This window comes from Centropristis striata, chromosome 11, assembly GCF_030273125.1.
Source record: "Centropristis striata isolate RG_2023a ecotype Rhode Island chromosome 11, C.striata_1.0, whole genome shotgun sequence".
NCBI classification, from domain to species: domain Eukaryota; kingdom Metazoa; phylum Chordata; class Actinopteri; order Perciformes; family Serranidae; genus Centropristis; species Centropristis striata.
The window spans coordinates 22,468,053-22,495,544 of record NC_081527.1 but is presented as its reverse complement, the minus strand read 5'-3'; the positions used below and the strand labels follow the sequence as shown (position 1 = coordinate 22,495,544).

Below are 27,492 nucleotides of genomic sequence, written 5' to 3'. Positions count from 1 at the left end.
TAGGTGACATATATGTCAACGCTTTTATTGTGGAAACCGGAAACGGAAGTCTCCGTGTGTCGCTAGTGCAGCTTGACTTCGGAGCCGCTCGGTCCGGGTCGGCTCTGCTCGGGTTATTGTCGTCCCGCCCTCCACCGGAGCGGAGCGAGATGAAAACCGGATCCCAGTGTCGGACAGTCTGGACAGAGCGGACCGGGACCAGCGGAGCGCGGAGCGGAGCGGACCCGGACTTCAGGCGTCGTCCTGCGGAGGATTCTGCGCTCGGAGGCCGCGGAGCGACAACGAGCGGGTCTCCGCAGCGGAGCCGGGCTGCGGTGCTCTGCTGGCGGCTGCAGCTGCACGCTGCGACCCGCTGAACGGCGGAGGACGGACCGGGAGACATGTACCAGGTCCAGGTGAGTCCCACCTGCCGCAGGAAACACCTTTATTATTATTATTATTATTATTATTATTATTAGGCTTTATGTAGCTTCAACACATCAAAACATTCATATATTTCTGTTTGGACATTAACCATTAATATATTTGTAATTTAATTACTGAAAATAAAGAAACCTTTTAGGAACAGAGAAATAAACACACTTCAGTTAAATTAATTATTTTAAATGTGACGACAAGTAAACAGTTTCACAGAAAATCATCTTAATATTTCTGCTCACTTATTAATTTTTACTGTTTGGAACAAAAAAATCGATGAGATCGACAGAAAAATAATCAACTATTCAGAAAATCCATTAAAATCATTTTTACTATTTTATATAATATATATTAATATTTACTGTTTACATCTGAGTTTTGGAAATAAATATGAATCTGTTTCAGCTGAAGAGAATAAAATCAACTGGAATCTGACCCAGAGTCAGTTTACAGAAACATCAATAATTCATAGTAACTGAATGTTCAGAAACATAAACAGCTGATTCAGCGGAATAAAACTTTTATTATATATTTACAATATAATTTATAATATTACTGATTATTAAACTATGACATTACAACATCAAACACAAACAAACAAACTGCTGCAGGTGTAAATATTAAAGTAACATTAAAGTAACTATAACAGTAAATATACAGTAAATACACAATGAATATTCAGTAAATATTACAGTAAATATTCAGTAAATGTTCAGTAAATATTCAGTAAATATACAGTAAATATTACAGTAAACATGAAGTAAATATACAGTATATATTGAAGTAAATATTACAGTTAATATTACAGTAAATATACAGTCAATGTGAGTGGTGCTCGCTTTTATATTTATTTTCTTTTGTTGAAAGATTGTCAGTTTTGTCATAAAATACATAAACCTTTTCATCTGTGCATGAAAAATATATTTAAAAAAAAATCAACTACATCAACTTAAATATAAATACAAGTAAAATACTGATAATTATTGAACTATGAAAATATGATGAAAATCAGAAGTTCACACATGATGTCGTGATCATTGATGTTTTATTATATTCTGATTAATAACTGAGGGATTTAAAGTATTTGACTGTTTATTATTAAAGAGCACAAAGTGTCGTTAGTGTTCACGATATTAATCATTTATTTAATGATTTATTAATATCTGTCTCGTGTTTCGATGCGTCACATTGTTTCATGTTTGTTTCTTCAGAAAGTTTAATAAAGTCGCTGATTTTTACAAAACGACTTGTCTTTGTGACACAAACTGTAAATGTTGAAACAGGAAGCTGAGATCTGTTAAAGCTCCTCAGAGCGACGGAGACCATCAGTTGAACATAATTTATTATTTATTATATTATTATTGTTGGGAAGCCGGTCGTGGAAAATGTAAACACAGAAATAATTTTTTACCTGGACGACTCTGCACCAGTTCCTCTCTTAAGGTTTTCTAGTGGTCAGTCTTTGTTTCTGAGACTTTATTCAGCGTCTCCTGTTTGAGACATCTGTCCCTCTGTGGACGTCTCACAGGTCCACAGTCTGCTGGTCCTGTCCCTGGTCTGATCAGGTCACAGTGAGTCGGTTAGAGGACGACCAGAACCAGGATCTACCCAGATCAGCCTATCTGGACTCTGGTCTGTGAGAGTCCTGATGGGAACTTTATCTCCAGAGGAGGAAACGACCCGCAGCAGATCAGAGTCTCTCAGAGTCTCTGGTCTGGTGTCTTTGGTCTGTTGGACAGAATCTTATCCTGTTTACACTTTAACGTGTTGTTGGTGAGTTCCTTGTTGACACTGTGTGTGTGTGTGTGTGTGTGTGTGTTGTGTGATGGATCTTTCCTTCATCATTAGATGTTTCTGCTGCTGGTTCTCTCATCTCTTCCTCCTTTGGTTGAGAGTTTTTCTTTGGTCACCAGACTTGGTTTGAGCGTTCACAGCAGATGCTCTGATGCTCTGATGCTGAGCTGTGATTTGCTGGTCAGAGATCTGTGTTAACTAGGTGGACTGGTGTACCTAATAAAGTGGCCGGTGAGTGTTTGGTTTATGAAGACTCAGACTGCAGAGAGTCACTGCGTTACATCACCAGCCGTTAAAGTTTCATGAAGTCTTCGTTGTGTCTCAGACTGAGAGAGTCCAGAATCTGGACCAGGACCTGGACACACACAGACACACACACACAAACAGACACACATACACACACACACACACACACACACACACACACACACACACACACACACTCCTGTGGGACTCTCGCTGCATTAAGCTGCAGTCCTTGTTGTTGAATCTTCACAAGGACACTGCTCATGTTTCATAACTCTTCACTCTATCATAAACTATAGATATGATATATTATATATTTTAAACTATAGATATGATATATTATATATTATAAACTATATATATATATCATATATTATATATATATTATAAACTATACATACTATCATAAATCATAAACTATAGATATATATTATAAACTATAGATATCATATATTATATAATATCAAACTATATATATCATATATTATGTATATAATAAACTACAGATATATTATATATAATAAACTATAGATATCAGATATTGTATATACTATATGTCATAAAGTATAGATATCATATATAATATATCATAAACTATACATATCATATATTAAATATCATAAACTGTAGATATCATATATTATATATATTATAAAGTATAGATATCATATATAATATATCATAAACTATACATATCATATATTAAATATCATAAACTGTAGATATCATATATTATATATATTATAAAGTATAGATATCATATATTATATCATAAACTATACTTATCAGATATATATTTAATAAACTATAGATATATTATATATAACAAAATATAGATATATATTATATATATAATAAACTATATAAATATATTATCATGAACTATAGATCAGATATTATATATAATTAACTCTAGATGTAATATATGTCTATATATATTATAAACTATAAATATCATATATTATATATACTATGTCATAACCTCTAGATATAAAATATATGTGTTATATATCATAAACTATAGATATCATATATATAATAAACTATAGACATCACATATAATATACATTATAAACTATAGATATCATATATTATATATATATATATATCACAAACTATAGATATCATATGTTATATATATATATTATAAACTATATATATAATATATTATATATATCATAAACTATAGATATCATATGTTATATATAATAAACTATAGATATCACATAATATACATTATAATCTATAGATATCATATATATTATAAATGATATATATCATATATTATATATATAATAAACTATAGATATCACATATTATATACATTATAAAACTATAGATATCTTGTCACTGATGAGTCATAGCTCGCTGTCAGCGGCGTGTTGGCGCACTGAGAGATTCACCAGGTTCAGTCTGGTGTTTGTAACGTTTAACCGAGCTCTCCTTCATGTTTATTGGAGAATCACAAACCGTCTCTAAAGCTGCACAGTGCCCCCTGCTGGACCTCAATCATCAACTATCATCAACAACAAACACAATCCGCTGATCAATTCTCATTTCAAGATTCCTTTAGTCAGAGTCAGGATCAGGATCAGGGTCAGGCTCAGAGTCAGAGTCAGGGTCAGGGTCATGTTCAGGTTCTGGTTCAGGGCCAAGGCCAGGTTTAGGTTCTGGTTCATGGTCATGTTCAGGGTCAGGTTTAGGTTCTGGTTCTTGTTCTTGTTCTGGTTCTGGTCCAGAGGCTCTGGTTCAGGTTCAGGGTCATGTTCAGGTTCTGGTTGAGGTTGAGAGGTTCATATGATGACTCTAGAGCAGGTTGAGTGTGTGTGTCCTCTGCAGGCCCCCGTAGCGGTCTGTCCTGGACACACAGGGAGCCTGGAGGGAACACGCATACAAGATTAATTATGCGCCGAGCTGATATAAATATCTAACTCTCCGGGGTCAGAGGTCAGCTCACATACTCCCACACCTGAAGACTTTATATTCCTCTGAGCTGAAGCTGTTCCTGGTGCAGAGCCGGTCCTAATCTGGAACCAGCTCTAGGTGTTTAGGGTCAGGGGCTCCGGCTCCTGCAGGAAACAGAGCAAACACAGTGAAGACGAGCCGATATGAGTCTGAACCCGCCGAGTCGGACAGAGAGACTTATGTAGAGACGACGAGTCCAAACCTGAGGATCTGCTGCTGGGGAGGCAGTTCCTCTGAGACCAGAACCAGAAACGTAACTAGAACTAGAACTAGAACTAGATCTAGATCTAGATCTAGGACTACAACCAGCTCTGTTATCCTTCCTATAGAATATACTACACTAGGATCTGCTGCTGGAGAGACAGTTCCTCTGAGAGCAGAACCAGGAACGGAACAAGAACTAGAACTAGAACTAGAACTAGAACTAGAACTAGGACTAGAACCAGAACCCGAACTATAGCAAGGACTACAACTAGGGCTAGAACCAGAACATGTACCTGAACTAGAACTAGGACTAGAACTAGGACTAGGACTAGGATTAGAACAAGAACCAGAACAAGAACCAGAACAAGAACCAGAACAAGAACCAGAACAAGAATCCGAACTAGGACTAGGACTTGGACTAGAACCAGAACAAGAACTAGGACTAGAACCAGAACCCAAACTAGAACTAGAACTAGGACTAGGACTAGAACCAGAACCAGAACAAGAACAAGAACCCAAACTAGAACTAGAACCAGAACTAGAACTAGAACTAGAACTAGTGTTGGACCCAGAACCAGAACTAGGACTAGGACAGTACTCACAGTACTCACAGTACAAACAGTACTCAGCAGCTCTTAAGTATTACTGCAGTATTATTAGCAGTTCTATTGCAGTATTATTAACAGTATTACTGCAGTAGTAGTATCAGTATTACTGCAGTATTATTAGCAGTATTACTGCAGTAGTAGTATCAGTATTACTGCAGTATTATTGCAGTTTTATTAGCAGTATTATTATCAGTAATGCAGCAGTATTGTTAGCAGTATTACTGCAGTACTATTAGCATTATTACTGCAGTGTTATTGCAGTTTTATTATCAGTATTCTTAGGAGTATTACTGCAGTATTATTGCAGTATTACTGCAGTTCTGGTGGTGTTGTGTGATGTGAGTGCAGCTCCTCTGCTGGGACTCTGATGGAGACTGTTTGCTCAGCACAACAGCAGGTTATTTTTAGTCCACACACACACACACACACACACACACACACACACACACACACACACCGCTGGGCGAGCGACACTGACAGAGGAGAGGAGAGAGAGAATCAGACAGTTTGAGCTCAGTGTTTTGTATTTCCGTGTGGTTTTATGGTTCATTTTTTATTAATTCATATTTATTAATTAATAATAATAGAAGAATATTTTGAACCCAAATTTAATTCAGGAGCAAAACTGAAACTGATCAAATAATAATTATGAATATGTTTACAGAGAAAGAACATTTAACAAAATCTAATAAATGTGTTTTACTTTTTCTTTCAGTCATTAATAATCTAGAATCCATCAGCTAATAATAAACTGACTCATGTTTTATTGATGCTCCGCTCACTCAGCAGCACACACTCATACACACACACACACACACACACACACACATATATATACGTCATATTGACCTCAGCTGCTGGATGATACAGCAGATGTAATAATCTATATTTATATTTGAGTTTGTGTCATCCTGGTTCTGAAGCTGTTTCTCTGAAAAGGATTATAGAAGAACGCATCGTTCTGTTCACAAACACTTTGTTTACTCAGCAGTTCATCTCAGTGTGAAATGCTGCAGCTGGATCCGCTTCTCTGGTCAGGTCCGGTCCAGTCTGCTCTGGTCCGGTCCGATGTTGGAGGTCAGAGCGTGGGCAGACTGTCGGTGCAGCGTTTGTCCATAAATGAATGAGTAAACGTGTTGATGAGGTGTGCAGCTCAGGCTGCTATAATAATAACAGAGAGCTGAAGCTGAATAAAGACCCGAGTGTTTCAGAGGCTGCATAGGTTAAAGGGATGAGAGAATAAAAAGCTGATCAGATTATTGAGTGTGCTTGGAGGAGCACACTATATACTCTCCACTGGGCTTCTTCCATGTTTTTTTCGGTTGACTACTCCTCCCAGAGTTTTGGTTGCACATACATTAAAAAGGTATCAAATCGACCGGCTTGGCCATGAAAAGTGTGCTGTGACTTTTCTAAGGCAAACAGTTTTCAATGATTCGCCAAAAGCACGCCAAAAAATCCCCCCAAAAAATCCCCCCAATGTTACCTTATGGAGAGGCTAGAGTGGCTGACATCATAGCTAGAGTGCAGAGGGAGAGAAAAATTTGTCAAAAAATAAATTTGGATACTGTGCTTGAGGCCGCAGATGCCACTCTACAGAAATAATTTATACATAGAAACGTAGGAAAATTGGTCTTCTCACTCACATTGGTCTGCTAAAGCTGTCAGATAGTTTGGGCGTAGGACCACAGATGATCCACCAACACGCACCCACAGCCTCATAGACCACCATGGTAAAAAGGAGGGAACATTTCTGGAGGGAAGCAGAGGTAACAGTTTCTTCTGATCGCTCGAAAAAACAATTTCTGAAGTCGGATCAATGATAGGAGCTACGGTATGGCCGAAAACACTTTCTGTTTGAACTTTCAGCCGTTTTTCTCTCTCTCAGTGGTGTCAAATGTCACAGGAGCAGCTGCAATTGATTGCTCTGCTGTGATTGGTGGCCACCACCTGGCCCTGGTTGCTTGGCTACCAAAGCTTAACTCTGATTCTGAGATGCAGGACTTCTACATTTATATATTTCATATGTATTTTACATATTTGAGGCGCAGTGATGAACTTAAGTGAGATAATAATTAATACTGATCATAAAGCTTTAACATCCCTGCGTGTGTGTGAGTGTGTAAGGTGTGTGTTGTCTGTTGTAGGGGACAGGTGAAAGGGTCGTTGCCATGGTGCTGAAGGAGCTTCCTGCTGACCCCCCCGTCACCGTGACAACCAAGGTCGGCATGACGACAGACTCACTTTGATGTTTCTTTCATTTCATTTCTGTTGGTTTCAAGTTTAGTTTCATTATGAAACAAACTTTATTCAAATTAATCTTCAGTTTGAATCTGAAACGATGCAGCAGCAGCAGTTTATTTATTTATTTATTTTATTTGCACAACAGAACAACAACGACGGAGTAAATAAACAGTAATAAAGACAGAAATTAATTTATGAATTAATAAACAATACAAAATCGTAGCATCAGAAACATTCACATGAAATCTTTGCAGCTTTTTAACCCTTAATTACTAAAAAACATGTTAGACTGAAGTGTGTCTATGTAAACGTGGCTTCATAACAATAAAACAACATAAACAATTATAGAACAAATAATATATTTTTTAATGAATTTTAATCCTAAAAACTACAATAATGTCTGAAAGCTTTGATCTGAACATGAACATATTTCTTGATGCAGAAACTCTGAAAGTCCAGTTTAACTTAATCTATACCACAGCTCCCTTAGACTCCTATGAGAGTCACTCTCCTGGTGAAAGTCTTCGTGTGTTTGCCACTAACTCCAGACGGGGACTTGGGGAGGACCGGTGGATCCTTTCTGTTAGTGACCTGCAGCTGTTGCAGGCTGTGATGTGGTGTGGTGGTGACTGTTTCAGGACATCTGAGGAAAGATTCCTGGTGAAATGAATCTGCAGCTCGTAGCTCGTCTCTGTCAGAAACAGAGCAGCCAGCTTGTAGCAGGCAGGTCACAGCGTGGCAAAGCATCATGGGAGGAGAACCAACCTGAACTTTGAGGCCTCATCAGACTGAATGAGACTCAGATCAGATTCATTATGTCTGTTTTCCACTGCGACCTCAGTCTGAACACTCACGTTGCTCTAGCTCCGCCTGGTCAGAGAGTTCCTCTAGGGTAAACCCCTTCACTGTCAACAACAGAAACAATACACAGAGCTCCACCTAGGCCTGTCAAGAGAACACAGTTTTTAGGACGATATATTTTCCCAGAAACTATCAGGATTAAAGATAGTATCGTTGTATCAATGTTGTTTTAGTTTTATAACCACATTAGAGCATAATAAGTACATCCTTTTCCATAGCAATGCATTTTTAAATCTGGAGAATATTAAACATTGGAATTGAAATTTGGAAAATACATTTTAAAATATCGTAGATAAATAAATAAACTACAACCAAAACAAATAAAATAGACTTTCAGGCTCTGAGGTAATCATTCTGTATTACGTATTTTTTTTCCTCTTCATACCGCCTGTCATTTGCAGCTTTATTTTAAACACAAAAAAGCACAAAAGTCACTGTATGCAAACGACAATATATTGAGTCCAGAAAAAAAAACTATCTAAAAAAAAAAACCTGTCCATTTTTTAAATGGAATGATAAGTTGATATAGTAATTATTATTGTGACAGGCATAACTCCACCTGCTCTGAAGCTGCAGATTTATTACTTTATACCTGCACATTTACTGCAGCTCACTACACACACTTGCAACAACACGCACGCACGCACGCACGCACGCACACACATACACACACATGATGATAAAAAAAAGCGCTACATGACATGTAATGTAATGTAACACACACACACACACACGATGATATGAAGTAAAGTCCAAACTTTGTGTTTGAATGATCAGCAGCAGCTCGGTAGCAGTGTGTTGTGAGGATTCAAACATCTCTTTATGTTTCACAATATCTGTTAGAGATTTTTTGTTTAATATGCAAGATGAATTTGGCTTGGTTATTTGAGATACCTGTTTGTTTAATGTTTTTACTGGGGATGCCATATGATGATGAGCGCACCTGTGTGTGTATTTAGGAGAGGAGCCCCAGATGAACAGGTGAAAAGGTAGGCAGGTTAACAGGTAGACGGGGAGCGGTACAGTTTTTGACCGCTCAGTGACGCCTTTTTGGTTTTACAGTATATAGTGCTGGAAAAGCTTTTTGTGATCAGTCATGTTTTTCTTTTGTTTATTGTGAAATAAATACAGCGAAGCTGACGGACGATCTCAGGCTTTTATTTTTTTAACTGAAGGGGCGAGTGTGTCCAAAGCTACAATCCTGAAAGGACTGCGATTATATTTAAAAAATAAGTCACAACAATATCACTTTACAATTCACACGTTCCATCAGGTGCAGGACAGACAGCAGAGTCCAGTCCTGCTGTCTGTCTCTGAACACTCTCAGTGTCTCACACTGTCAGAGTTAGAATAAAAACAGAGATGACAACACAAGTTCCTGAAGCCGCTCTGAGCAGGATTTAATAAAAAGCTTCCAGAATACGACCAGCTGTGAGTCAGGTGACTGTAACACCTGTCCGGTCAGGTGTGTGTGTGTGTGTGTGTGTGTGAGTCAGTTATGCCTGTCACGATAATTACTATATCAACTTATCGTTCCATATAAAAAAATGGACACGATAGTTTTTTCTGGACTCAATATATTGTTGTTTACATGCGTGACTTTTTGTGTTTTTTTGTGTTTAAAGCTGCTGCAAATGTTTGACAGGCGGTATGAAGTGGAGAAAAAATACGTAATACATAAGAAACAACTATATTTTCAAAGCAGCCATTCCAGCTGTTTATATGTTATTTTAATAATGAATCAATATAATACATAATATTCATTTCAGTGCAATGTTTTGTTAACAGAGCCTGAAAGTCTATTTTGTTTGTTTTGGATGTCGTTCATTTATTTATGTTTTATATTTTTAGGGTATTTTAATATTTCTTTTCCACATTTCAATTCCAATGTTTATTATTCTCCAGATTTAAAAACTCATTGCTGTGCAAAAGGATGAACTTATTATGCTCTAATATCGTTATTAAACTAAAACAAGATCGATATGATACTATTACTTATCGTGATAGTTTCTGGGATCGTCCTAATACAGGACTAGAGTCAGCAGGATGGTCTGTCTGTAGTCTGATGTGTATCTGGTTTATATTATCATGTTATAAAGACACAAGTTCTTCTTCCACACTCACTTTATCTGTTGAAACATTTAGATTAAACTTTGTTAAACTTTGTGACATCATCCTGATGCTGAGGGTGTGTGTGTGTGTGTGTGTGTGTGTGTGTGTGTGTGTGTGTGTGTGTGTCTCCAGCTGGTCAGGGAGCAGCAGGAGAGTCGTCCCCTGCTGAGCCCCTCCATCGATGACTTCCTGTCAGAGAGCCGCAGTGACGCCCCCTCCACCAGACCGCTCACCTCCAACACCGCAGGTACATCTCCTAATCACCTCCTCATCAGAATCTCCTCCTCATCACCACCTCCTCATCATCACCTCCTCCCCCCTCCTGCTGTCTCCCTCATCCTACCCAGTCCTCCCCCATCCTCTCCTGTCTCCCTCTGGCACCTCCCCTCTGTCTCAGCAGGACTCCCCCTCTATCTCCCCTCCTGCTCTGTGTGAGTCCCATGTGGTGGAACAATAAATAAATAAATAAATAAATAAGTCAGGAGAATCATCATCAAACTCATTTCACATCAGAAACAGAATGAACTCTTCTTCTTTTTCTGTCGTCTTTTTATTATCTTTCTGCACACATCTGTCTGTCTCTCTGTCCTCCTCTCCCTGGCCCCCTCTCCCCCTTGTCCCCCCCCCCCCCCCCCCCCCCCCCCCCCCCCCCCCGTCCTCCTCTCTCTGTCCTCCTCTCCCTGGCCTCCTCTCTCTGTCCTCCTCTCCCTGGCCTCCTCTCTCTGTCCTCCTCTCCCTGGCCTCTCTCGGTCCTCCTCTCTCTGTCCTCCTTTCTCTGTCCTCCTCATCCTGTCCTCCTCTTTCTCTCCTCTCTCTGTTCTCCTGCTGTTTCTCTGTTTTCTCTCAAATCTCTCCGTCCTCTAACTTTGTGTCCTTGGCTGTCCTCCTTCCTGCTCTGTGCCCATCTGTCACCTCCGACTCAGCAGGAACCCCTCCCATTAATTAACACCTCTGACCCACTCCGTCCTCCTGTCTCCTCATGTCCTCCTGTCTCCTCTTGTCTTCTTGTCTCCTCCTGTCTTCTCCTGTCCTCCTGTCTCCTCCTGCCTCCTCATTTCTCCTCCTGTCCCCTCCTTCCTCCTCCTCACATTCACGAGGAGCTGTAAACAGACTGTGTGTGTGTGTGTGTGTGTGTGAGAGATCATGTTTCTGCTGGTGACATTTAAAGGTCACTGAGTTTTAAAGCATAGCTGCGTTATTGTTCCTGAAAACTGAAATCTAATATTCAAATGTATTGATTTCAGATCAGTTTTTACTACTTATAGAAACCTGACAATCAGCTGTTTATTTAGAATATATGAACTTCAAGAGTGTCCTTCCTCCACGAAACCCTAACCCTACATGAGGAAATCATGAAAGTATGAAATATAACAAGATCATAAGTATAATAAGTCCTAAGTGTGAAGCAGCTGAACACCAGATATTAGAACATGTGGTCAGCTGGTTCAGCTTTATTCACAAGAAATCTCACAAACTCAAGATCACAACAAGGAAATTCATGAACTTCCTCTCACACTAACTGGACATGGACCCGTCCCCCTGTCTGTCCTCAGTCCTGTCCACGGCTCTGGACCTGGTGGACCTCAGCGAGCCAGGGCACAGCAACAGCACCAGGGAGTCCAGGAGGAGTCCTCTGAGGAGAAAGGGCAGCTCCAGGAGCCCGCGGCGCCGCACCAGACCGGATGAGACGGAGCTGATCCAGGTGGAGGTGGAGCACCAGCCCGCCAGCCCCAGAACCCCGGAGAGGGTCTCCCTGGACTCAGGTACACACACCTGGGACAGAATCACTCAAAACCACAACATCAGCTGTTGATCCTCTTAAAAGCTCTGAACTCAGTCAGTCGTTAACAACTTTAATCCAAGCTTTTAATGTGATGGGAACACTTTCTGTCAACAGCTCAGGAGACAGAGACAATAACTACAGCTCAACGTGTGTCTCATCTTATCTCCTCATAGTTCAGTTTGATATAAAATATAACATCATGTGACTATGAGCAGCAATAAACTTGTGTTGTTGACATGTTGCAGTTAGTCTGTCGTCTCCTCTGGATAAATGGGACGAGGTCAACCTGGACGTGGAGGACGGAGGACGCAGGAGACGATACGAGAAGAAATGCACCTCCCATCACTCGTCAAGCGAGCTGCTGTGGTAAATTATAGTAATAATAATAATAATAATAATAACTTTATTTATTTAGCACCTTTAATAACAGCAGTTTACAAAGTGCTTGGACAGAGAGCAGTTAATCACAACAAGAATGATGCCATAAGGCTAAAAACAACTCTTACATTAAAAGAAAAACAATAAGAGACAGAGCAGGAACAATCACAAGACATTCTCAGATACACAGAAAATAAAAGGTAAAAGGAGTAAAAAAGTAAAATGTGAAGAAGTAAAAGGAGTGGTGAGATAGACAGCATTACATAAAAGCAAGTCTATAAAAGTGGGTTTTAAGAAGTGATTTAAAAGAAGTTACTGAAATATCAGAAACCAGACAACATGGACAGTCTGTCCGTCAGAATCTCTTTATTCTACATGTGTAATTTAAAATAAAGATCCTGTTAAAAACATTAAATTCTGCTCTTTAGAGACACTGTGAAGACATGATTGATTCTGCTGAGACAAACGGTCACGTGACAAATATTCACTGAAAATCTGTTTACACAGAGCAGAGAGGAGAGGACAGGAGAGGCTGTTTACACAGAGCAGAGAGGAGAGGACAGGAGAGGCTTTTTACACAGAGCAGAGAGGAGAGGACAGTCATGTGACAAATATTCACTGAGAGTCTGACAGAACTGCAGACAAACGAGACGATTCTGACAGAATCATTTTTGACATTTTTGTTTTAGTCACTTTTTATGATGTAAATGTTCATAACAGATGATCCGTTCAAGGACCGTCAGACAGTTAAAACTCTGACATTAATGCCTGTTTTTTCTGCAATAAGCGCTGTGATTTTTGGTGATTATTTTAATCACATTCAGAGAATTATTATATGGCCTGGAGGAATCAGACCCCGCCATGATGTGTGTGTGTGTGTGTGTGTGTGTGTGTGTGTGTGTGTGTGTGTGTGTGTTTCCTTCTTTCAGGTCTGCAGAGTTTAAAACTGATCCGCTAACCAAGAACTCCTTCGACATCCACAGCTTCGACGATCTCGACTTTATATCTTCAACACAGGTCAGCTGATACAGCAGTACTACAGTACTCATAGTACTCATAGTACAGCAGTACTCATACAGCAGCAGCATGAATATCAGCAGCAGTACTAGAGTACTGTAGTACTGCTGCTGATATTCATTTTGCAGAACTTCCTCCTGACAGACGCAGTGTGTGGTCCGGCTGTCTCTTTAAATTCGACTTTTAAGACCTTCAGAGTTTCCTGTTGTTTTGTCTGGCTGACCTCTGAGAGTGTGTGTGTGTGTCTCTTCAGGACTGCGTGGCGTCCCGACAGCGCAGACGGACTCGTTCCCTTCTGGCCAGAAACGAGTCTCTGGAGGACGAGTTTGTCAGAGCCAAGGCTGCTGTGGAGGTACACACACACACACACACACACACACACACACACACACACACACACACCTTCCTTTCCCACAAAAAAAGTCCTTACTGTAGAAACAAGTATAGAAAATGTCCTCTCTTAGGACTCTTCTCTGGTGCTCAGGACAGAGAGAACAGCAGCTCAGTGTCAGATCAGATCTCAGATCACTTCCTGTCCTTCCTGCAGACTTGGGATCAGTTTTCATATCTGACACTGAAGAAATAATATCCTCCGACCACAGAGCGGATCCTCTCACAGGCTGATGTCTCAGTGAAGTGCGGAAAACACACAAAATAACTAAATATGTTTTTACTTTGATTATTTGAATTCCCATTTTATAGTAAAATCACGATAATTTCCCTTTCTGAAGCTGACAACAAATTCAATTCAGGTTGATTCAGAATGGTTAATGATGATTCAGGTTGGTTCAGGAAGGTTCAGGATGGTTCAGGTTGGTTCAGAATGGTGCAGGTTGGTTCAGGATGGTTCAGGTTGGTTCAGAATGGTGCAGGTTGGTTCAGGATGGTTCAGGTTGGTTCAGGAAGGTTCAGGTTGGTTCAGGTTGGTTCAGAATGGTGCAGGTTGGTTCAGGATGGTTCAGGTTGGTTCAGAATGGTTAAAGCTGGTTTAGGTTGGTTCAGAATGGTTAATGATGGTTCAGGTTGTTTCAGAATGGTTCAGGTTGGTTCATGAACCAACCTCCCCTTGTAGGTGGCCATTTCCTTCACATCAAAAAGGAGGACACTTTGCATACATGGGACAAACAAGCAGATATTTGTTTGGTAGGATCCGGTTTTAAGCAGAGTTGTTCTCTGATTAGCTCGATGCTAGTCAGTGCTAGCATGTCTCTTGTCTCTCTCTTCGCATCTGCTGCTCACATCTACATTGCTTCGACATAATTCATCCCTCTTACTTTTTGTAACAAACCTGTGTTCTCTTGCCCATTCCGGGTTAAAGGAGGTCTTTCTCTTTGGCATTTTCAGACTTTCAGCCACTGAGAGCTTGATTGATGTGTTGATAGGTCGCCACACGAAAATGTAACCAATGGAATTACTTATTTTGACACAATTTTTTTTACACACATTTTTAGCCAATAAGTATTAAACTAACAAGGTAACAACAGGCGGACTGCAGCCGGACAGGACATTTGAAAGCCGGACTGTCCGGCCTAAAGCCGGACGGATGGCCCCCCTACGCTCTTGTCTCTTCAGTTTTACTGGTTTCAAGCTTTCGTTTACTAGCACTTCAGAGCAAATGAAATACTGTGGATATTCTGTGGTGTTTTTTGTCATGCATAAAAAGCCATACTTCAAGAAGTCGGGCTGATATTTACGGAGCCTAGCCGGTGTCGGCCCCACTGCCCTCCGTTTCTCGGCTGGTGGTCCCGTTAGGCTTTCTGCTGGTAGACATTGGGACCCCTGCTGCTGCTGCTGCTGCTGCTGCTGCTGCTGGAGCTTTTCTTGGCAGCCATCGCTCCATTTTTCCAGCATCAGTTATAGCTAGCTGTGGTAAAGCAACAACGTAACAGTTTTTTTCTTTTTGTTTGTTTATTTTTTCCGCTGTGCTCACTGAACAGTATCTCACGCACACAGTTCAGATAATACAATTTTGGACAAATAATGAAGCAGACAACAAATAAAACATCTCCCTGTCTGAAATTATGTAACTTAATATTAATTTCATGCATTTATATTTTTTCCAAAATGATTTGGCGACCCCCAGAAATCATCTCGCGACCCCAATTGGGGACGGGACCCCAAGGTTGAGAATGGCTGGTTTATATAACGGTTTGATCCAGTCTGGAGGAAGTGAAGTGGACTACCAGCTCACTGATTGAAGTACAGATTAATTTGGTGTTGAGGTTTTTCAATCCTTTCAGCTCATTGAACCAATCACACGTCTCATCTGATTAAAAGCTCTTCTTCATCACAGCTGACAGCTTCTGAATTTAGGTGCAGGTGTTTTAACCCCTGAGGTCCCAGACTGACTGTCAGAGTTCACCACCAATGTGTCAACAAGAAACTTTCTGTTTCTGTTCTGCTGTGGATTAATAATGCAAACGTTCTTTAAAACAGAAACACAGCTCCAGGATCAGTTTTATTAGTTTATTATAATATATAAAATATAAATTAACTATGACTCCCAGGATGCATCTCACTGACAAACAGCCAATCACAGAGCTTCATGGTGTGTGGTTGAAGAAAACTGATCAAAGACAGAGGCTGTGGTGAACATGTCCAGGTGCATCATGGGAGACGTAGGACTGGTGAGTCAGAGAGTGTGTGTGTGTGTGTGTGTGTGTGTGTTTCAGTCGGACACAGAGTTCTGGGACAAGATGCAGGCTGAGTGGGAGGAGCTGGCTCGGAGGAACTGGCTGGAGGACTCTGAGGGTCAGGGGCCGATCCCGCCCTCCGTCTCACCTGTGGAGAAGGTAAACTCCCTCTCACACACACACACACACACACACACACATAGCCAGATGTTAATGAGGACGCTGCAGTCCAAGCTCAGACCCTTCACACGCAGTCGCCAAGGATACAACTGAGTAACATCACTAGCGACCACAAGAGGCGTGAAACACCAGAGTCAGGACGCTTCCCTGTCAGTGTAGGTTTCACCTTAAAGGGACAGGTCAGGGGGACGTCCCGGTGGTACACCTGGTGGAGCACATACCATAGATGCCTTGTCCTCGCGAGCAGGCGGCCTGGGTTCGAATCCGACTCGGAGCCCTTTCCTGCATGTCCTGCCCTCTGGCTCCCCCTTTCACTCTCTCTCACGATCACAAAGACAATGAAAACACATACAAACAGACTAAAAAACAGCTTTTAAGCAAAGGCTATTACAGCATTATATGATCACATGAAGTAATTAATGAAATGGTGTATGTATGCGCTAATTATTGTTTTTAATTATCTCCATGTTTTTATTTTATTTTTATCACTTTTATATGTTTTATTTATGTTTCATACTGTGTTTTGACATAGTACATATTTGTATACTCCTGCACTGAGTATTGCACTTAATTTCGTTATGCATTGCATAATGACAAATAAAGATATTCTATTCTATTCTATTCTAAAACCTTAAAAATGGCCAAAAAAGGGAAAAAAAGTGACAGTTCAGGATTGTGGACACTAAGTTTTATGAAACAGCTGTCAGTGGTGTCGTGGATGTGAAGCTGTCAGTTACTCTCTGAGCTCCGGTGTTGGAGTTCTGGCCAAAACAATAAAGAAACCAACTTCACTTCTAGGGCTGGGCGATTTGGACCAAAGGTCATTTCTTGATATATTTAGGCTGAATATCAATATCAATATCATGATTGAATTATAGAAGTCCAATTCCAAGAAAGCTGTGATGCTGTGGAAAACTAAATGAAAACAGAATGCAGTGATTTGCAATTAACTAACGGTTTGTGCCAGAATGGGCTCTTTATTCATGCACCCTTAATATCTTCACCCAGTAACTGCCACATATGGCTATTAGGTAGCTAACTTTAGCTTGTAATATACAGCAGTTAAACCATTTGGTTTGAAAAGAAAGGAGTTACATTTACAAACAAAGCCTGAACTTTTTCAAGAGATTTGTTAGTATAATAGTGTCATCATCACTGCTGGTCAAACATGTTTTTTCCTCTGTCACCTACAGATCTTAAAGGAAAAAGTGAATGGGACAGTAGGGCTGGGCGATATGGACCAAACGTCATATCCCGATATATTTAGGCTGAATATCGATATAAGATATATATCCTGATATTTATCGCAAAGTGAGAGCAAATGTTCAGTCAAAGTCAAATATGACTTGTCACAAGTACTTTCATTGAAATCGTTTATTTAAGTGAACATAAATACTGTATAACAACAGGAGTTCCTTTTTAAAAAAATCAAAGCTCCATAAAGTGCACATTTAAATAAAACATCTCAAATAAAAATAGCCTATGAAAAAAAATAGGCCAATCTTTTTCTGAAATAAATATATATATGAGAAAAGAATAGCAAACATTAGAAAATAACTAAATATGACAAACCCTAGTAAGGGCATCATTTATATATAAAGAAAGAAAATTTAAAAAAAATTAAACTATATTGATATATGCTATATGGTCTTATTCCATGTCACATTTAAAAATATATCAATATATCTTTCATATTGACATATTGCCCTATTCACTTGGCAATATTTTGTTTCTTGAAAAAGCCAGAAGTAACATCCCTCCGCCTGCAGCACAAGGTGAAGGTCTGACCTGTCAGGGAACACGTATATGTGCAGTAAAACTTGTCGTCTGTGACTCTGTCTATTCTATGGTCAGACCCGGTCAGAACTCTGACACGTAGGTTGAATCGCGCAGAGCCAGAAACAGAACGATCTGGTTCTTCACTCTGGTGTCAGAGCGTCAGATTGGTTCCTGCTGGTCCTGCTGGTTCTGGGGGTCTGACAGTTGCTGATACAGCGAGGAAACAGAAACCAAGCGTAGGGTAGCAGGTTCAGTTTTTCCCATAATGCATTTCTCCCTCATGGAAGTCTTTTTGTTTTCCCCGGAGGAAGGAAGTCTGCAGTTATTAATAATGACGGATTATTCCTGAGATGGATGTTTGACGGCATTAATCTGCAGTTTAATCCTCTGGAGCATCGTAATCCTGCAGTAATCCTCCGCCGCCCACAGGTGTTACATCACTACGGTGACGGAGGGAAACAGCTGCTCCACTTCTCCTTCATGTTCCACTGAACCTGCAGCCGCCTGATTGTTCTCTGTCTGACTGTTCTGTCTGACTGTTCTCAGTCTGACTGTTCTCTGTCTGACTGTTCTCAGTCTGACTGTTCTCTATCTGACTGTTCTCTGTCTGACTGTTGTCTGACTGTTCTCTGTCTGTCCTCTGACTGTTCTCAGTCTGACTGTTCTCTGTCTGACTGTTCTCAGTCTGACTGTTCTCTGTCTGACGGTTCTCTATCTGACTGTTCTCTGTCTGACTGTTCTCTGTCTGACTGTTCTCTATCTGACAGTTCTCTGTCTGTCCTCTGTCTGACTGTTCTCTATCTGACTGTTCTCTGTCTGACTGTTCTCTGTCTGACTGTTCTCAGTCTGACTGTTCTCTGTCTGACGGTTCTCTATCTGACTGTTCTCTGTCTGACTGTTCTCAGTCTGACTGTTCTCTGTCTGACGGTTCTCTATCTGACTGTTCTCTGTCTGACTGTTGTCTGACTGTTCTCTGTCTGTCCTCTGACTGTTCTCAGTCTGACTGTTCTCTGTCTGACGGTTCTCTATCTGACTGTTCTCTGTCTGACTGTTCTCTATCTGACAGTTCTCTGCCTGTCCTCTGTCTGACTGTTCTCTGTCTGACTGTTCTCTGTCTGACTGTTCTCTGTCTGACTGTTCTCTGTCTGACTGTTCTCAGTCTGACTGTTCTCTGTCTGACGGTTCTCTATCTGACTGTTCTCTGTCTGACTGTTCTCTGTCTGACTGTTCTCTGTCTGACTGTTCTCTGACTGTTCTCTGTCTGACTGTTCTCTATCTGACTGTTCTCTGTCTGACTGTTCTGTCTGACTGTTCTCTGTCTGACTGTTCTCTGTCTGACTGTTCTCTATCTGACTGTTCTCTGTCTGACTGTTCTCTATCTGACTGTTCTCTATCTGACTGTTCTCGGTTTGTTCTCTGACTGACTGTTCTCTAATAAAATAGTTTAATATAATATAAAAACATATTTTAAATAATAAATTATCACGTTGAATATTAAAGATAAGAGCAGAAACAGGAAGAGCTCTGAACTCTTTTATTAATGTTTCTTTTCCTCATTGATGTTTTTCACAACAAGCAGCTCAATGAGGTTTTTCTTCTGAACTGAGTTTTGATTTCTATAATGATTTGTTCTAATATTCATGTTTTTCTCTGTGCAGAGTTACTTCTTTAACAGCAACAACCCGTACAAAGACTGGCCCAGTGCCTTCGCCGAGGGCCAGGAGAAAGCCCGGGAAGGGGACCTGAACGCTGCCGTGCTGTTGCTGGAGGCCGCCATCCTGCAGGACCCGCAGGACTCTGAGGTCCTCACTCAGTACATTTACATGACACTTTAAAAAAACAAATTATTGCCTTAATGTGACTATAACTAGACAACATGTAATCGTGTTAGTCCGACTAATGTCGGAGTTCTCTACTACTACTCTACGAGTTCACTTCTCCCATTAACCCATTGAGGCCTGAAAAATCGCTGGGCGATTTTAAAATAAGCCTCTAATTTTCTGGAAATTCTGGAAAAAAAAGTGTCAACTCTTCTACTAAATAATAGATTTTTCAGCCTCTGTAGCAGATCGAAATGAAATTCAAAAAGGTATTTGAGAGCTTATACAAATACTACAAAACGACGTATCCGCTTTCCAGGCTTCAATGAGTTAAGACTCCCAGATAATGCGATTGGAATAGGTATATGACAAGACAACGCATGTCAACCCCCCCTTCCCGTAGAGGGTCAGTAGCGACAGCACAAAGTGTCAAACCAAAGAAAGGCCACTGTTGTAGCCCTCCAACATCATGTGGCTCAAAATCTCCATCCTTCTTGTTGTTCTTGTTGTTCTTGTTGTTGGAAAATGCCGGTTTCCCGCCTTTCTCTACTTGTTTACAATGTTGTGATACGTCAACAGAAAGGGCGGCATATTAACCTGCTGATACGAAGCATATCGCCACCCAGTGTTGAGGAGGAGGACATGTTCCCGTCAGTTATTCGATTATCTCAGTTGATGTAAACTGGGAAGAGGACAGAAGTCTGATTAGACGCGAAAATCAATTTTTAAGCAGCTCGATTAAACTGCATGTAAACGCACTGAGTGGCTGCAGCAGAGTCCTGCAGGGACCAAACTCACAGTGACCCCCCTCTGTGTTTCAGGCCTGGCAGGTGTTGGGGATGACTCAGGCTGAGAACGAGAACGAGCAGGCGGCCATCGTGTCCCTGCAGAGGTCAGTATGTCTGAGCTGCGCCCCCTGCAGGCCGGAGAGGGACGCTGTAGAAACCTGGTTTATTGTGTCAGACATGATGAGTTAAAATCAGAGATAAAGTCAAGCTTCTGTTTTTCTTTTTGTGAAGCTAACTGCTGCTAAGCTAACGTGTGTTACCTGCTGCAGGTGTCTGGAGCTCCGCCCCAACAACCTGCCGGCGCTCATGGCGCTTGCCGTGAGCTTCACTAATGGCGGCATGCAGCGAGAGGCGTGTGATTCTCTGCGCCGCTGGATCAGCCACAACCCCCGATACAAACACCTGGTCCTGGAGCGCAGGAGCCCGCTGAGGGGCTCCCCGGCTACACCGCGCAGGGGCCCCCTCCCCTCCACCCCCGCCAGGTACCCACACCTGAACATCACTGACACTGAGACTACATTACCCATGAGTCTCAGCGGCCACAACTGTAGAGCCAGTTCATCATAAGAGAATTGCTTATTTATCATCAAACAGCTGAAACTGTATATAAACACAAAATATATATAAAAATACATTCAATCTAAAAGTACAAAAAGGTTGTAAAAATAACATTAAAAAACCAGACAAAAATATTTATAAAAAAATGTAAATTACAAATACAAGAAATAAAACATATATTAAATACAGAACAAATACAAAAAATACATGAAATATATTAATATGAAACATATTCATATATATAAGTTATTTTTCAAATCAAATCAAAATTACTTTATTCATCCCTGAGGGGAAATTCAGTTAGTCTGGTAGAATGAGACAGCCTGATGGCTGCAGGAGAGAAGGATCTTTTGAATCTCTCCGTCCTGCAACAGAGAGAGAGGAGCCGTCCACTGCTGTTTTTTTGGTCCATAAAGGTTTTGTGTAGCAGATGATCTGGTATTTCAGGATGATGTCAGGATGATGCTGCCTCCCCAGCAGACTGCAGCATAAAACAACACACTACCACCACAGACTGATAAAACATCTGCAGCATCTTACTACAGATGTCCAGAGATCTGAGCTTCCTTAAGAAAAAGAGGCGGCTCTGCCCCTTTTTGTAGAGAGCATCAGTGTTTAAGGACCAGTCCAACTTATTATCCAGGTATACACCTAGACACTTAGAACTTGGCACCACCTCCATGTCCACCCCACAGGTATACACTGGCTGAAGGGGGCTTGAGCCTGCGGAAATCTATGATCATTTCCTTAGTCTTTGAGGTGTTCAGAAGGAGATAGATAATCTGTGATCCAGGAGATGAAGGAAAGATCCACTCCCATCTCTGTGAGCTTGTTTTTGAGTATGTTGGGTTGGATGGTGTTGAATGCGCTTGAAAAATCAAAGAACATGATTCTCACATAAGCACCAGTTTCCTCCAGATGAGCAAGGGCACGATGAAGCATGTAGAGGACAGCATCGTTCACTCCCATGTGACAGACAAGGGTGGAGGCTCAGGTGTAAGAGGGGGGGTGGATGCTGCTTTGGAGATGTAATTAATTAATCTTAATTAACGCGTTAAAGTCCCGGCCCTAATAAATAAATAAATATATATATATACACTACCGGTAAAAAGTTTTAGAACACCCCAATTTTTCCAGTTTTTTATTGAAATTCAAGCAGTTCAAGTCAAATGAACAGCTTGAAAGGGTACAAAGGTAAGTGGTGAACTGCCAGAGGTAAATAAAAAAAGTAAGCTTAACCAAAACTGAAAGATAATGTACATTTCAGAATTATACAAGTAGGCCTTTTTCAGGGAACAAGAAATGGGTTAACAACTTAACTCTATGGAGTCTTGGGCTATTTTGTCCATTTTTGAATTCTTTTCATGTCTTTGTAAGTCATTTTGTGTCTTTTGGTGTCTTTTTTTGTCATTTTGTGTCTTTTTTTGGTCATTTTGTGTCTTTTTTTAGTCCTTTAGTTCAACATAAAATGTGATTTTGAATCTTTTTTTTATTTTCAAAACACTATCATGCTCAATAAAGAATTTTAAATGTGCATTAATTTCAGAGTAGACTGAGACATTAAACTGCATCATTTTCAATAAATTCTGGAAAAGTTGGTGTGTTCTAAAACTTTTGACCAGTAGTGTATATATATATATGATACTATACAATACATAATTATTATATTTTTTTATGCATGTCATGTATATTTTCATACCAGTGTGCATCTACATTCAGGGCACACTGACCGGCTTTTCTGTGTGTGTGTGTGTGTGTGTGTCTGTGTGTGTGTGTGTGTCTGTGTGTGTCTTTGTGTGTGTGTGTGTGTGTGTGTGTGCAGGTTGGAGCTGCAGGACGTGCTGCTCCTCTTCCAGGATGCAGCTCTGTTGAATCTGGACTGTGTGGATCCAGACCTGCAGACCGGACTCGGGGTTCTCTTCAACCTAGGCTCAGAGTTCAACAAAGCTGTGGAGGCGTTCAGCGCCGCGCTGTCCGTCAGACCACAGGTACACACACACACACACTCACCACACACAGACATAGACACACAAACACACATACACACAAGCACATAGACACAGACACACACAAGCACACACACACATGCTATGAGGGGTATTTTATGCCAGCGAACTATACTAAAACGCGTGTACAGCGCCTATGCGATGACATCAAACCTCTAATGTGCGCGTGTAAATTCCATTCTCTTTCAATGGACAGACGAGCGTCGCATAGGCGCCACGCAGACGCTGCACACGCGTTGCTGCACACGCGTTGCCTCTTCCTCAGTTTGGTGCCTGAGCAATGGTCCAGTCCTGATATACTGTTATGGGCGTACAGACGTGTGTGTGTTATTGACCTAATGCCAACGCATCAGGGTCCTGATGATCCTACTACGTTCGCACATGGCATGACACTTGTCACCCGCCAGCCGCCACCCCTTCATTATCTGGTGTACTCGCAATACGCGTGCCTTTTCATCAGTCTTTATGCAGGCACGGGCGACATGGTTAAGGCGCTTTAGTATAGTTCGCTGGCATAAAATGCCCCTCATACACGCACACCTGACATGCACGCATGCACGCACACACACGTTTGTGTGCGTGCGTTCGTGCACGTCAGGTGGGCACACATACCTCTGTGTGTGTGTGTGTGTGTGCAGAGGTTCACATGGTGCAGACAAAAACGTTTTGTAAAACGAGCCCCAGTGTTCTTTGATCATGTGGTTTACCTGCTGCCCCCCCTCAGGACTACCTGCTCTGGAACCGTCTGGGGGCAACGCTGGCCAACGGCGACCGCAGCGAGGAGGCGGTGGAGGCCTACACCAGAGCTCTGGAGCTGCAGCCCGGGTTCATCCGGTCCAGATACAACCTGGGGATCAGCTGCATCAACCTGGGAGCTCACAGGTAGCCAGCTCAATGTGAACCAGTCCTGGTCTGACCTGGTCCTGGTCTGACCCAGTCCTGGTTGGACTCTGTCCTGGTCTAACCCGGTCCTGGTCTGACCCGTTCCTGGTCTGACCTGGTCCTGGTCTGACCCAGTCCTGGTTGGACTCTGTCCTGGTCTAACCCGGTCCTGGTCTGACCGGGTCTTGGTCTGACTCTGTCCTGGTCTGACACGGTCCTGGTCCTTCCCGATCCTGGTCTGACTCTGTCCTCGTCTGACCTGGTCCTGGTTGGACTCTGTCCTGGTCTAACCCGGTCCTGGTCTGACCGGGTCTTGGACTGACTCTGTCCTGGTCTGACACGGTCCTGGTCCTTCCCGATCCTGGTCTGACTCTGTCCTGGTCTGACCCGGTCCTGGTCCTTCCCGGTCCTGGTCTGACCGGGTCCTGGTCTGACTCTGTCCTGGTCCTGATCTGGCTCTGTCCTGGTCTGACCTGGTCCTGGTTCGACCCGTTCCTGGTCTGACCCAATCCTGGTCCTACCTGGTCTTGGTCTAACCTGGTCCTGGTCTGACCCGTTCCTGGTCTGACCTGGTCCTGGTCTGACCCGGTCCTGGTTGGACTCTGTCCTGGTCTAACCCGGTCCTGGTCTGAACGGGTCTTGGTCTGACTCGGTCCTGGTCTGACACGGTCCTGGTCCTTCCCGATCCTGGTCTGACTCTGTCCTGTTCTGACCCGGTCCTGGTCCTTCCCGGTCCTGGTCTGACCGGGTCCTGGTCTGACTCTGTCCTGGTCCTGATCTGGCTCTGTCCTGGTCTGACCTGGTCCTGGTTCGACCCGGATCTGGTCTGACCCAATCCTGGTCCTACCTGGTCTTGGTCTAACCTGGTCCTGGTCTGACCCAGTCCTGGTTGGACTCTGTCCTGGTCTAACCCGGTCCTGGTCTGACCGGGTCCTGGTCTGACACGGTCCTGGTCCTACCTGGTCTTGGTCTAACCTGGTCCTGTCTGACTCTGTCCTGGTCTGACCTGGTCCTGGTCTGACCCGTTCCTGGTCTGACTCTGTCCTGGTCCTACCCGGTCCTGTTCCTACCTGGTCCTGGTCCGACCTGGTCCTGGTCTGACCCGGTCCTGGTCTGACCTGGTCCTGGTCCTACCTGGTCCTGGTCTGACTCTGTCCTGGTCTGACCTGGTCCTGGTCTGACCCGGTCCTAGTCTGACCTGGTCCTGGTCCTACCTCGTCCTGGTCTGACTCTGTCTTGGTCTGACCCGGTCCTGGTCTTGCCCCTGCAGGGAGGCGGTCAGTAACTTCCTGACGGCTCTGAACCAGCAGCGGCGGTCTCAGCGCTGCAGCAGTCAGCAGATGTCGGCGAACATCTGGGCGGCGCTGCGGATCGCTGTGTCCATGCTGGACCGGCCCGAGCTGTTCCAGGCCGCCAGCGTAGGGGACCTGGACCTGCTGATGAGGGCCTTCGACATGGGGGACGTCTGAGGTGATGCGGAGACGTGGACGGTTTGGTTTGAAACCAAAGAGACGGCGCCGAATGAAACCCTTTGCAATATAACAGCACAACCCTTTAGCTTCCTGTAAGAACACTGTGCGGCGCCACTGATGGCCGACGACGAGGTCGGAGAGGACGGCGAGGTCAGAGGTCGGCGAGGCTGCATTATTTCAGGGCGTCGACTCGTCCTTCAGTTTAAACACGTGGCATTAAAGCTCCAAGTTAACAGTTTAGAGAGAAACTTTAACCAGAGCCAGCTGTGATGTCATCATGTAACACGGTGACTTCACTGCGTTACAGCTGTTTCTCTTTAAACACACAAACTTTATCGTCTTTTATAGTTGGTCATAATTTAGTCTAAAGCTTTAATTTACCTCCTGTTCACTTGTTCATTTGTTTGTTTATTTACTGACTCTGTCCTGGTCTGACACGGTCCTGGTCCTTCCCGATCCTGGTCTGACTCTGTCCTGGTCTGACCCGGTCCTGGTCCTTCCCGGTCCTGGTCTGACCGGGTCCTGGTCTGACTCTGTCCTGGTCCTGATCTGGCTCTGTCCTGGTCTGACCTGGTCCTGGTTCGACCCGTTCCTGGTCTGACCCAATCCTGGTCCTACCTGGTCTTGGTCTAACCTGGTCCTGGTCTGACCCGTTCCTGGTCTGACCTGGTCCTGGTCTGACCCGGTCCTGGTTGGACTCTGTCCTGGTCTAACCCGGTCCTGGTCTGAACGGGTCTTGGTCTGACTCGGTCCTGGTCTGACACGGTCCTGGTCCTTCCCGATCCTGGTCTGACTCTGTCCTGTTCTGACCCGGTCCTGGTCCTTCCCGGTCCTGGTCTGACCGGGTCCTGGTCTGACTCTGTCCTGGTCCTGATCTGGCTCTGTCCTGGTCTGACCTGGTCCTGGTTCGACCCGGATCTGGTCTGACCCAATCCTGGTCCTACCTGGTCTTGGTCTAACCTGGTCCTGGTCTGACCCAGTCCTGGTTGGACTCTGTCCTGGTCTAACCCGGTCCTGGTCTGACCGGGTCCTGGTCTGACACGGTCCTGGTCCTACCTGGTCTTGGTCTAACCTGGTCCTGTCTGACTCTGTCCTGGTCTGACCTGGTCCTGGTCTGACCCGTTCCTGGTCTGACTCTGTCCTGGTCCTACCCGGTCCTGTTCCTACCTGGTCCTGGTCCGACCTGGTCCTGGTCTGACCCGGTCCTGGTCTGACCTGGTCCTGGTCCTACCTGGTCCTGGTCTGACTCTGTCCTGGTCTGACCTGGTCCTGGTCTGACCCGGTCCTAGTCTGACCTGGTCCTGGTCCTACCTCGTCCTGGTCTGACTCTGTCTTGGTCTGACCCGGTCCTGGTCTTGCCCCTGCAGGGAGGCGGTCAGTAACTTCCTGACGGCTCTGAACCAGCAGCGGCGGTCTCAGCGCTGCAGCAGTCAGCAGATGTCGGCGAACATCTGGGCGGCGCTGCGGATCGCTGTGTCCATGCTGGACCGGCCCGAGCTGTTCCAGGCCGCCAGCGTAGGGGACCTGGACCTGCTGATGAGGGCCTTCGACATGGGGGACGTCTGAGGTGATGCGGAGACGTGGACGGTTTGGTTTGAAACCAAAGAGACGGCGCCGAATGAAACCCTTTGCAATATAACAGCACAACCCTTTAGCTTCCTGTAAGAACACTGTGCGGCGCCACTGATGGCCGACGACGAGGTCGGAGAGGACGGCGAGGTCAGAGGTCGGCGAGGCTGCATTAT

The 27,492-nt window shown here is 43.2% G+C and overlaps 1 protein-coding gene across 2 annotated transcripts; it reads left to right on the top strand.

Moving 5' to 3' along the window:
• Positions 1-58: 58 nt before the first annotated feature.
• On the top strand, positions 59-26,161 carry pex5lb (peroxisomal biogenesis factor 5-like b). Of its 2 annotated transcripts, XM_059344603.1 has the most exons (14): positions 59-395; positions 7,382-7,456; positions 10,584-10,698; positions 12,005-12,214; positions 12,480-12,600; positions 13,542-13,629; positions 13,883-13,981; positions 16,302-16,421; positions 19,880-20,023; positions 20,863-20,933; positions 21,099-21,311; positions 23,210-23,375; positions 24,118-24,275; positions 25,546-26,161. In XM_059344603.1, the coding sequence occupies exons 1-14, from the start codon at positions 381-383 to the stop codon at positions 25,742-25,744; spliced, it is 1,794 nt and encodes a 597-aa protein (XP_059200586.1). In that variant the 5' UTR covers positions 59-380; the 3' UTR covers positions 25,745-26,161. The 2 variants fall into 2 exon arrangements, with proteins under 2 accessions (XP_059200586.1, XP_059200587.1); XM_059344604.1 differs by lacking the exon at positions 7,382-7,456 and having other exon boundaries at positions 62-395.
• Positions 26,162-27,492: the final 1,331 nt, after the last annotated feature.